General features: G+C 44.6%; 1 protein-coding gene across 7 annotated transcripts in view; it reads left to right on the forward strand.

The window, feature by feature from the left end:
- The window catches only part of CDK12 (cyclin dependent kinase 12), a 189145-nt gene that overhangs the window by 13013 nt on the left and 163205 nt on the right, over window positions 1–12927 (forward strand). For 6 of the 7 annotated variants that reach the window (XR_015878797.1, XR_015878798.1, XM_088474618.1 and 3 more), the window contains exons 2-3: window positions 7069–7908; window positions 10010–10117. Coding sequence is in view for 5 of the 7 variants with exons in the window: in XM_088474618.1 (XP_088330744.1) it covers window positions 7069–7908; window positions 10010–10117 (948 nt within the window). In the remaining 2 variants the exon portion in view is untranslated. The remainder of the gene's footprint in view (window positions 1–7068; window positions 7909–10009; window positions 10118–12927) is intronic. The other variant, XM_088474619.1, reaches the window with a different exon arrangement.

Raw genomic sequence — 12927 nt, forward strand, 5'->3', positions numbered from 1 at the left:
AGAATATGTAGTGTACAAAAGGCACTTGACTGTTTTGGGGTGAGTGTTTAATTTTTATTTTTATGGGTAGTGTAACTGTTATTGCTGGTAGTTTTGGTCTGAAATGACAATTTTTTAACTTAACTATAAGGGCTCTATTCAGCAAAACTGACAATGCTGCCCCGAAAATTCTTAGGTTACATTGTCACGATTTTTTATAATTTAACTTTTTTTTTGCTGCTATTCAGCATTTCTTTAATGCAGGGACAGCAGTTGCATTAACACGCTGTTCCTGCGATGTTAAGGCATTGTTTTCGGGATTCCAAAAAAAAACAAAACCTGTTTCTTCTTCTGCACATGCTCAATCATGCGCTTGCGAATAGTTTCCGTCCCTGCTTTGCGGTGACCGGCGAGTGCAAGTCCAACTCCAGCCTGTCAAGACTGGCTAAATTGATTGAAATGTGGGTCCCAGGGGCCTCTCACTTTCAAAAATTGGGGTCCTTCACCATTTCAGGGTCCCATCACAATTTAGATTTTTGAGCTTCCCATATGTCCTATACATACTGTACACTATGGGAAGTCGCACTCATTTTTGGTTAACAGATAATGCTTATAAATATATTTCCTTCATGACACTTAGCCAACAGGTGCAGTGCTGGGTGCAGTTAAGGGGCTAAGGGCAGGCAGCAGTTAGGCATAACATTGTCTAAATTAGATAAATCCACAAATAACCGGCAAAATAAAATGTTTGTCAATAATAGTGTAGAAATCTTAATGACTATAAAACGCAATAATAAGTGCTATGAGATGTTGTGCTGATGTCTGTGTGGGTCAGTAAGCTGAAGCAAGGGGTTTTCAACTGCTAAATAATCACTCTGCACGTAAGGGCCCGATTCAGAGATGTATGAAATGATTTTTACGCAGATCAAGCTTTTTTTTTTTTTGCTATTGCGCATGCATATAACCCACACTGTGCATGCACAGCGATTGTCTTGCGATTTTGCATACACAGAGAACCCATTCGCAAAGTGAGTGATAGGTAGTCTTGTTTTGGGGGGTGGTTATAAAAACGCAGGTGTGTCTTACTGTTTAAACGTTATTTGGGTGTGCATAAATTTCCTATTTCCTATGCAGCGTGTCTGAAGGTCAGACCTTCCACAAGGGCTGCATGGCTGGTCCATGCTACTGGTATTTACACTGGCAAACAACGTCGGACGCAGATGAGAAGGCAGCGGTGGGCATCTTACTGCTAGCGTATTTTCACAGCTACGGTCCGTGCGAAATTGCAGCTGCGATCACATTAGCTTCCATCTCTGAATCAGGCTCTATCACCGTTTCAATATGAGCACATTAACATGGATTAAATTAGGTCCACACAATTGTTTAGCCCACTGATTACCATGTTTCCCCGATAATAAGACAGTCTTATTTTTTTTTTTTGTTAACAAAAACACCATAGGGCTTATTTTCGGGGTAGGTCTTATATTAATTTTTTTACAGCAGTGCCCTTATGCAGGCCCCCCCCTTGCAGAAGTGTCCCATATGCAGGCCCTCACCTTGTGGAAGTGTCGCTTATGCATGCCCTCACCTTGTGGAAGTGTCGCTTATGCATGCCCCCCCCCCCTTGTGGAAGTGCCGCTTATGCATGCCCCCACCTTGCAGGCCCCCTTGTGGAAGTGCCGCTTATGCAGGTCCCCCCCTGTAGCAGTGTCCCTTACTGTAGTGAACTTTCCTGACTCGCCGCCGTCTGGGATGTCGCTCTCACCTGCGCGCTGACTGGATCTAACATGATCCAGTAGGCGCGGCCGCACAGGATCCTCAGCGCGCGGGTGACGTCATGACGTCACCCGCGCACTGCATGGCTGGGAACGCTGGTCTCTGCAGCGTTCCCAGCTGAAAATGAGTTCAGGTAGGTCTTATTTTCGGGGTAGGGCTTAATTTGGACCGGGTTTCAAAATTAAGGGTGTATGCTCTCTCACCGATTCCACTCACAGGTCAGCTGTCCTAGTAGTGCTCCCAGCTGTTTAACCCTTCTGTGCCCGGAAAATATGCAGGGCAGACTGAGTTCCAGCCTGAGTAAGTAAGGCAGTATAAATACGTATAGCAGCGCTTGTGCTGTGATTAACGGTGACCTGGCCATAGTATATTAGACTTGTTTAGCTGTCCAGATAGCCTGTGACACTGACAGCGTTATCATGCTGGACGGAGCCACTGGGGAGGTCATGGGTGGGTGAATCGCTGAGAGCCTGGTGCCTCGCAGCGGGTGGTGAGACTGAGAATTGGGAACAGCAACAGCATAACTCCCTTTCAGAGCAAAGTTCCACATGGCTGCCGCCGGTCAGACTGGAAAACGCTGCTGTACCACAACACTGGAGGAGTGACTAGACTTTTTGGGCCAATTCGAAGCCATTCAGCGGAGCTGCTGGGGAAACACTGAGGATTGCAACAGGTCTGTGAGTCCTAGCGTGTACTGCAGGACCCGGCTATATTTAAAAACTGGGTCCCTCACTCTCTGTAGCGCATAAAAATGCGCTATAGCGTGTATTTTGCGAACTATTTATGTGCATTTATATTTAAAATGTGTATATATAAATCTTTGCTTGGGAGAGACCTTGCTGATGGAGTAGAACTACCTTGTGTCTTGTTGCTGTGCTTAGTCTTACCATGGTGTATGACCTGTGACATGAAACTGTCTTCCACAACCTCACCTTTGTAGCAGAGTTTGGCCGTTCTTCACCCAGTTTTAAGCCTCCTACACAGCTGTTTCAGTTGATGGCATTTTCAACCGACATATGAAAATGATGATCATTTTCACCTGTTTGGTGTGATTGATTAATCATACACTCGACTACAATCCTACAAAATCCCTGACTTTGCAAGTGTACCTAGAAGAATTGATGCTGTTTTGAAGGCAAAGTTGGTCACACCAAATATTGATTTAATTTAGATTTCTCTTCTGTACATTCTCTTTGCTTTTGTTAATTGATAAAAAATAAACTATGAACACTTCTATTTTTGAAAGTATCTTACTTTGCAGCATTTTTTTTTTTTTTTACACCTACCTAAAACTTTTGCACAGTATTGTACCTGTCCCACATTGATTACACCTCCACATACCTGTCCCACATCGTTTAAACCTCACCATAATGTATGGGAGTAAATGATAATCATCAATTTGCTCCTAAATGCCAGAAAGCCGATGAAAATGGTTTGGGAGCAAATTGCTGATTGTCATTTGCTTTCATCCCTTCATTCCAACCAAACAACTAGTTGGATTTAAGTTGGTCTAGCTTAATGAAGAGGTGTGTCCTAAGGATACGTCTCATTTTCTTGTGTCCATGACCCCCTTCGGTGTGTGCAAGAGTGGCCTTTTTACGGTCCGATGCCCTGCCCCGCACCGGCCGTAGAATGAACATTTTAAAAGCATTGACCCTCTAAATAGGGTTTTTTTTTTTTTTTAAGCAATTTTTTTTTTGTTTTATTGTGATTATCAAATTTAGTGCTGGTCATGTGTTCACAATTAAGAGAGTTTCCTGAAAAAGGAAAACCAAACCGTGTAAAATGTATATGAAAGCGGGCAAGAATGTTCTATATTAAACCCATTCAGTGCTAGTATTTTTTTTCTGTAGCTGAGGCGGAGTTGTTTAGCAATTTCGCTTTCTTATTTTTTTAAATCCAGTCTTTTTTTTTTTTTACTGAAACCCGACAAAATAACAATACAACAAATCGGACATTGCAACACGAGAGCTAAAATATTATAATAAGCGTTGAAAGTGTCTAGTGCAGCATAAATAACCATAAAACCAATATACACTATTAAAACAGCGATAAAAATAAGAAAATAACAGACTAGTAGGGGAATTCAATATGGAGCGATAAGTCCGTTTTTTGCGTTAATATCGCACCTTGACGTCATTATCGCAGGTTTTAGTTTTACACTATTCAATTTCAAAAACTTTTCGCAGGTTCGAAAAGTCTTTGTAAAAAAATAGGGATAACTTTTCACCACTGAATAGGTGGCGAAAAAAAGTGCAGAATTGGGGTTTAGGGGTGCAGGCTTAAAAAAAAAATAGCCTGCACCCCTGGAAATGACATTTTAAAAATAACTGTAAAAAAAAAAAATAGGAACATCCCAAAAAATTAATCTAAAAATTGGGGTGAAAAAAAAAATGGGAAAAAATTGTTTAACAATAGGGAAATAGGTTCAGGGCTATTCTGCAAATATGCGGCAGGTGTATTCTAGAATAGATTAATAGCGGCAGGTGCACAGTTGCAGAATTTAAAAAAAATTACTTTAGGGACATAAAAATATGCTAGTACCCATTTTCATGTACCCCAAATTTGATGGGACCACTTAAAAAACAAAAAACAAAAAAAAACCTAAGTGCTCTTCTGCAACACTTGTTCAATGTCGGGAAAAAAAACACCTGCTGCAGCTATTTAAATCCCCGACTTTCATTTGCAGGCTAAAAACGGGGGTACCCATAGTGATCCCCCATGTTTTTACAGCTTTAGGGGGTCCTACAATTTTTTTAAGGAAAATTTCGTAATTTAACGCAAATCCCACTTCGCAGGCTCCAGTTTTCGTAGGTTTCATATTGAAGCGCGCGCCCGATACTTTATCCCAGGTAAAAGATCCGATATGAAACGTAAACTTCGACAGCGAAGTTTACGTTTCATATTGAATACCCCTCTAGGACTGATAGAGGGTATCAAAAATAAATAGGATGTAATAAAATAAACTAAAGTGCAAAATAAAAAAATTATAAATAATAAATTAAGATCACAAATTTAAATATATAGGAATGAAAAATAATTACATGTAAAGGTGCTCCTTTTCTAATATAGACCAGCAAATGTAACAGCGCTTTTGTGGTCTAGTGGTAGGAGCACAATCAATCAGCATCGGGTGATTGGGGATCTGTAAAAAACGGGTTACTGCCCCTATTGTTACCCTAATGCTGCCCATACACTGTGCTATATAGCAGCCGATCCGATGTATTGGTATGATATCGCTGCTATATCGTATCGTGGGGGTATGATATTGGCCAGTGCACGCTCGATCTCCACATGTCAAGTGTGTACCCTGCTTTTCACAGTCAGGATTAGGGAGGACTGCACCCAGTTACACAGTCAGGGTGAGGAGGGGGGACACTGTCAGGGAGGTTTAAGGGGGATGCACATGGTCACAGTCAGGACTAGGGGGGGGGCTACACACAGTCAGGGTTAGAAGGGGCTGCACACAATTACTCAGTCAAGGTTATGGGGGCTGCACCTAGTTACACAGTAAGGGTTATTGGGTGGAGGGGGGGGGCAGTCCACAGTTACAAAGACTGTTGGGGGTGGGGGACAGTTACACAGGGAGGGTTAGAAGGGATGCACATGGTCACACAGTAGGAGTTAGGGGGGACTCTGCACAGTGATGACCGTAGGCTTTAAGTGATTGACCTGTATGAGCTCAGGGTTTCCTCTGTCACCAGCCGTCAGAGCAGCACATCCCCTGTACAAGCTGAGAGGCCTCCCAGCAGCTCCGGATCTGAGTCCTCCTGACCGCTGTCCCTGTCTCACAGGTGACTGCAGAGTCAATCCATCTTCTGGAGAACGCGCTGGCGTCGCGGGCACGGAAAGAGGGAGGTGATGTCAGATGGCAATTAAATCAGATTCTGGTCTGCTGCTTGACACTCAACAGCATAGGGTGTTTCTTCCAGTGATGAAAGACTGATTCTTTACAAAAACTAGTGAAGTGTATTTTGGCTCTCAGGCAAATGTCATTACATTTGTTTGAGTCGCCTTGAAAAGATAATCTCGACCTTCATAACTGTGTAGTCTGCCCAATTCCATTTAAGAGCGTTTCAAAATGGGTCAGGTCATACCATTCTTTAAACCAACAACAAACGTGTGTCTACCAAGAACTCAATAATTGCTACTACGGTGACTAAAAAGCCCACATACATCAGCAATCTGAAAACCACAATTGAACAATTTGAAGATTTATTGCCTGATTTTAGGATTTCCCAATCTAGCAATCTGCGCCCATACATTACAGATCGTTTTCATTGATTTGCAGATCGATTGCAGCAAACAGATCTGCCAATCTTGAAAAGGCCATTATTTTACTAGTAACGGTCTGCAAATCTGCCGATCATGACACTAGCAATTTACAGCCCCAATCGATCTGTGAAATCCAACATGTTGGACAATCTGATTTAACAATTACAATCACTTTTTGGTTGCGATCTGTGAAGCCCACATTTTTATACACAATCGATTGCAGAATTGCCACAATTGATTGCTGATGTATGGGGGCCTTAAGATGATAACCTCAACAGCGGCCATTCCTTCTCCATATGAAATTCAGTACTAAATGCAATGAAGTTAACCAGCAGAATCATGTGCTGGGCAGGAAAAAAAATGTTCTGTGATATCTGAGTTGAAAAATGTCCTTCAAATTGGAGAGAAGTCTCTCCAGCCATACCTCTTCCATCAGATTATAGCGAGATGGGATCAGCGTGATGTAAAAATTAAGGTATCCTGGATTAATCAGGTTTTTTTTTTCTTCCTTAATGTGGCACTAAAAGAAATTAATAACATGGAAGGCATGTCAGGAAATGTATCACAAGATCAAAAAATTGGAATTTCACAAAAAGATGTATGTTGTAAATATATATTTGCAGGTGGTGGGGGTAGTAGTAGCTTTTTGTATACATTTGTATTTGGTATCCTGTAAATTGTTTAGTCACATTGAGAAGACCCTGTACTCTGGAAGAAAATCTTGTGTGTAGGCAGTACCCAAGTAGATGTCTGACAGGAGGCGTACTTTCACAGACCTCTTTCTTTCCTTCACACTTCCTACTGCTCAGTTCTCTGCCCTGGCAATCACAAGAATAGCTGTGCGTGTGGGCTTGGTAACGTCATGAAAACCTGCACAGAATGCAAGAAAACCTCACCCTATTGTTTGATTTGTTATGGTTTTAGGACATATTTGCATCATTCAGTAATGTTAGTAAAAGTTGAAAGTGTGTGTTATCTTGTGAAGTGTATTCCCATTATGGGTAGGTGTGTTCCTAATACTTTTGCCTTCTCTTACAGGAAACCAGCCAAATCTCGAAGTAGAAGTCCCATGTACTCAAGGAAGTCATCGTCTTCTCGCAGCAAGAAGCAAAAGTCTCAGTCACGAAGTCGCCATTCCAGTATTTCACCTGCTCGTTTGCCATTAAACTCCAGCTTGGGGGCTGAGCTGAGCCGCAAGAAAAAGGAACGGGCTTTAGCTGCCGCAGCAGCTGGTAGAGAGTCTAAGGGTAGTCCATTGATAAAAAGAGAAATTGGGGATGGGAGAGGGCTTTCAATACTGGACTCAAAAAAGATAACCAAAATGCTTAAATCGGACAAATCTGTCTCCGATACAGAGCTGTCAATTGCAGTAAACGTGGAAGCAAAATCACCATCTGTCTCCATCAGGTCTGAGGAGAATGAAAAAAAGCCTCTGTTATTAGTCAAGGAAACAAAGGTATCCAGTTTAAAAGACTGCAAACCTGACATAATCAAGGAGGAGGTATTGACGCCAAATGATGGAGTGACTGATGTAGAAAAGGAAAAAGATCTACCACCCCCTCTTCCACCTCTGAGATCTCCTCCGCCCCCTTTGCCCACTTGCTCCCCTCCTATCCCAACTCCTCCATTACCTCCTCTACCTCCTGCACCAGCTGTTCCTGTACAGCCCCTACCACCTCTCCCGCCTACGCCGACATTGACATTCCTGCCCCTCCCTACCACTGTGGCAGCCATATCCACTCAGGCAAACTCTCAGCCACCCTCAATTTCCCCTTCGAAGCCCCAGACCCCTGTTACTCTCTGTATCCCTATGAAAACATCTACTCTTCCTCCATTGCCGCTTCCGCCATTATTGCCTGGAGAAGATGACATGGAGAGGTAAGTTCATGAATCTGCAAATAGTCTGTTTCAGAACTTGTATTAAACTAAAATGTACATTATTTTCTACTTTAAGAAATGCAGCATATTTCCTGTTTAAAGTATTGGTACTCATATTAACTTTAACATTACAGCAATAGTTGAATTTGGAAGTATTTCATTGTTTGTTAAAAGTAACATTTAGCCAATATTTTGTGACAAAGTGCTATGAAAAAATTGCAACATTTTATGGATTAACATTCTTGAGAGAACTTTACGCAGAGCTTCCATTGTTTGCTGTTAAATATCATGATCAAAAATTTTACCCAAATGGAACACCTAAAAATGCAGTGAGAAATGTCAGAATTAGGACATTAAACCAACTATTTTTACAAGGTAGAGACTACATGGGCAAACTTGGAAACTTTTTAAATTTATTTATTCAGGATTACCATATTGCCACCACAGATTAAATTGTCATGAATCTTATGAATTTCTGAAAAGAGGGCTTCTTACTTGGGAAGAAATTTAAAACATGGAGGCACTTAGATCTTTTTATTGAATCTTATTCTCATGAAGGTTTGCCTTTTTAAAAAATAATTTGAGTGGGGGTTTAAAATAAAAATATGTAATCTGCTACAATTCCTTAATAATTGGTGCTTTTTGTAATTAGAATGATTGAGTAAAGGAGCCTGTCCATTAGGCATCCTGAAAAACTGAACGTCTAGCGTTCAGTCCTTCAGGTCGCCGGGTGCGGTGCCCGCACTCAACGTCATTCAGTGCAGGAGACCGACCTCCTATCTGTGAACATGTGCAACCGGACGCTCGTCATCAGGTTGACGAGCATGTTCCACAGATAGTTTGAGTCGGCAAGGACCCAGCGTGCACGCACATCGCTGGTGCTTGCTGACTATCCATTAGACGATTTTCTGAACGTTCTGACCAAAACCTCCTGGCTGTGGTCGGATCGTTCAAAAAGTCATCTAATTGATAGGCCCCTTTACAGGTAATCTAACAAATTGTCGTAATCACTATTTCTTCTTTTTCCATAGAGGCCACTCGGACAACGCTGGGGTATAGGGCTGTACAGAAGACTGGGCACCAAACGGTGAATCTTTTACTGACCTCACAGCAGCCCAGCCTCCTTCTCCCCTATACCCCAACCCCAGCAGGCCAGTTAAAGTTTGGCGCTGGCAGGAGCTAGGTACACTTTAAACGGGGGACTGCCATTGCAGCCCCTAATCTTTATTTTACGTTCTTGTTTTTTTTTTTTTTTTTTTGATATGAGTGGGCAGCTGCCGCTCAATCAACCCCCTGTGTCGGTGGCCACGCTGCTGGCGTCTGGCTCAGCGACTTTGGCCGGGTCCTCCATAAGCACAGAGGACCACAGCCGGCTGCCAGGGGAACACAGGTAAGGCGGCTCCTTGCTTGCAGGGAACCACATTGGCATGGCTTCACCTGCCAGCGTTGGAGACCGCCGGCGGGTCTCTTGTCAGAAGTGAGAGGAGGGCTTTCCCTGTTAGCCCCTCCCCTGGTGCTGAGCGGCCATTTTCTGTGTCAGCCGGCTGCAGCTAGATCTCTGGAGAGCTGGGCGCCTAGTCTGCCTGTATAATATCTCACTCCCAGGTCAGGTTATACAGTTAAGCTCCTTCCAGCTGACTGGGACTGTTGTGCACTCATATATAGATAGATGTGTATGTATGTATATATATATAATATATATATATATATATATATATATATATATATATATATATATATATATATATAAAAAATTAGTTTTTTATACTTCTAGAAAGGTATTTTCTTTTCTATCCCTTTGCCTGTAATATCTTTTTTTCTGTACGGTTTAACACTGTAGAATCTCCGTGTTCTGGCAGTTAACCTTTGTATTAACAGGGTGAGGGGTTCACTATGTCCCCCTTTATTACACCCCACTTATTACTTGTGCGGCCTTACATTCGCCTTGTTGCACACATCTGTTGCTACAGCCTAGTGTGTGGGGATTGCCTTGGATTGTACTGTGTCTTCCAGAGGCAAAACAACTAATGAGGTGACTAAGAAGATGGGAGCTCCTGTGTTACGCATATGTAGATCTTGTTCTGTTGGTCTCTCCCCGCAGGATCCAGTCCAGGGCGGTGTCTGTATTCAGTGCTGCAAAGATGCGCAACAAGAGGTCCCATCCACAGCTTCCATCCAGGAGCCGGCTTTTGCTGCCTCCCTGTCACAGGTAATGACGCAGCTTGTTGACTGTTTGACAGCGTTCCCTCTGATGGGGCCTCACCCTGCCGCGGTTCTGAAGTCTCTCCGCATCCTTTTGCTTTGGAACCATCATGGATGAGTTCCTTCTCCCAGGCAGTTAAGGGTTTGGCGCATGTTTCTGCCTCCTTTCATAAGATGCTAGATAAGAACCAACTTCCAAACGGGGGGCATTTCGGCAGGAAGGTACTACCCTCAATCAGCCTATGCTTCGATCTCTGAGGTTTCCTCAGACCTGGTGGAGGCCGAGTCCATTGCTTCAGATGGGGAGTCATCTTCTGTCCAGGAGGAATCCTCATCTCAAGTGGATGTAGAGGCTTTGATTTAATCTGTTAAACTGGTTCTGCAGATTGAAGACCATGAGCCAAGGCTCCAGTTTTCAAGCACCAAAAGCGGAATTCGGTAGAGTTCTCTAAGTCAGAACACCTGGAGGATCTCTTAGCGGAGGCTTGGACCATTCCATTCTCTAAGTGCATTGCTACCTTTTATCCGCTCCCTGCTGAACAGCGTCACAAATGGGAGCCTCCTCCCCCGGTGGACGCGCATCTAGCCCGGCTAGTTAAAAATTCTACCCTTTCTATAATACGGCCTCCCTTAAGGACCCGACAGATAGGAAGTTGGAAATTCAGCTATGACAGTTGGATGGGCTCCCTAGAAGAGGGTCACTCCTTTGGTACTCCTAGGAACCATTTGTTGTCCCTAGTGGCGCATATTAAGTAGGCGGTTTCCTATCTGGATGAAGCAGCCCTTGACACGAAGTATCCTAACCTCCAAAGTTTCAGATTCGGATAGCCCTCTGGCTTCGTTCTTGGCTCGGATTCTATGAATGCTCTATAGGCTCTTCCTTACTCTGGGGACATCTCTTTGGTCCGGAATTGGACAAGATTGACAGTGGCGGCGGCCCCTAGGTCAAGAGCGTCGTCTCCTCCTTTAGTCCGCAAGGAAAGGCCAATCTTTCTCCAGGTCTCAGGGTTTTTTCTTCAGGGGCTCCAAGCCCAGAGGTAAACAGCCCTGGGCTGCCAGACATCTCACCACCATGCCTGCCGACATGCCTGCAGCTTGACGCGGTGGGTCTCCACTTGTGGGAGGCCAGCTTCTGCTTTTCTCTGAGACCTGGGTGGCGACCACATCGGATGCCTGGGTTCGGGAGGCGGTGTCTCGGGTATACGCTCTTTCCTTCTGAAGGCGTCCCGGTTCTATTCACAGGCCTTCCAGCGGATCCAGGAGTAGCAAAAGAACTGCTGGAGTCCATTCAATCCCTTTTGGCATCCAAAGTAATTGTTCCAGTGCCCCAGGCTCAAAGAGGCACGGGCTTCTATGCTAACTTATGCTTTGTTCAGAAGCCGAACAGGTCTTTTTGGCCAATACTCCACTTCAAGGCTCTCAACCACTTCTTGAGGGTCCCCATGTCCCGCATGGAATCTCTACGTTTTATTATTCTGGTGCTGGAACCGGATGATTTCATGGCCTCCCTGAACCTTCAGGATGCTTACTTACATGTTATCCGGCTAAGTCACTAGCAGTCCGGGGGGACCATTACCAGTTTAGAGCTTTGCCATTTGGTCTGTCCACGGCTCCTCGTGTCTTGAAAGTCATGGCAGCTATTTTATGGCGCCGAGGGGTCAAGATTCTCCCTTACCTGGATGATCTTATCCTGGCCCAGTCTTCAGATGTCCTCAAGGAACATCTTCGTCTGTTGATAGATCTGCTCCAATCTCACAGGTGGAATATCAATTAGTTCTGTCTCAGCAGATGCTCCACCTGGGTGCCCTACTAGACTCAACTGCTCAGAGAGCCTTCCTTCCGGAGGACAAGATTCAAGACTTTCCGGTCAGGTTGCGCAGATTCTTACGTCACAGCCGAGTTTCCATTCACTCCTGCATGTGGTTCTTGGGCTGACTGGTCTCCACCTTCGACATGGTGCAGTATGCCCAGTTTAACTCCCAACTACTTCAGAGAGAAGTTCTGTCCCGCTGAAACTATTCCTTTCTTCTGATCCTGTCGCAGACCATCATCCTTTCTCTGGAGGTACAGTTCTCCCTTGTGGTGGCTCCAGAGGTCCCACTTGGACAAGGGCCGACTTCTGGGTTCAATATTGGGTCCTTCTTACCACCAACCCAAGTCTGCGCGGGTGGTGGGCCATAACCTGCCATCAGTCCTTTTAAGGGTCGGTGGACGGTTCAGGAGAGCCATCTTCCGGTAAACATTCTGGAGCTCCGAGCTGTCTTTTGGGCTCTGTTTCTAGCGCAGCCTCTCCTCCAGCATCGCCCAATTCAGGTTCAGTCCGACAACGCAACCGCCATTGCTTACATCAACCATCAGGGTGGCAGTTGTGGCGCCATGAAGGAGCTGAGTCGCATTCTCAGCTGGGCAGAGATTCATCTTCCGGCTCTGCCAGCGGTCTTAATTCCAGGGGTTCAGAATTGGGAAGCAGACTTTCTAAGCCGCCAGGACGTTAACTCGGGCAAGTGTTCTCTTCATCCAGATGGTTTTCAGTTTCTGGTTCATCGCTGGGGCCTTCCGGACGTCGACTTGACGGCGTCTCGACTCAAACACAAGCTGCCGAGGTACGGTTCTTGCACCAGGGATCTGAGAGTTCTTCTGGTTGATGCCTTGGGAGTTCAGTGTGTCTTTTGTCTTGTGTACATATTCCCTCCGATCTTGCTCATTCCGCGGGTCCTTCGCAAATTGAAACTGAATGATGGCACCATGATCCTCGTGGCTCCCGATTGGCCGCGGATAGTTTGGTATGCGGATCTTCAGGGCCTCTCCATTGACATC

This window comes from Taudactylus pleione, unplaced genomic scaffold (genome assembly GCF_031769625.1).
Source record: "Taudactylus pleione unplaced genomic scaffold, aTauple2 ptg000155l, whole genome shotgun sequence".
Lineage (NCBI taxonomy): Eukaryota > Metazoa > Chordata > Amphibia > Anura > Myobatrachidae > Taudactylus > Taudactylus pleione.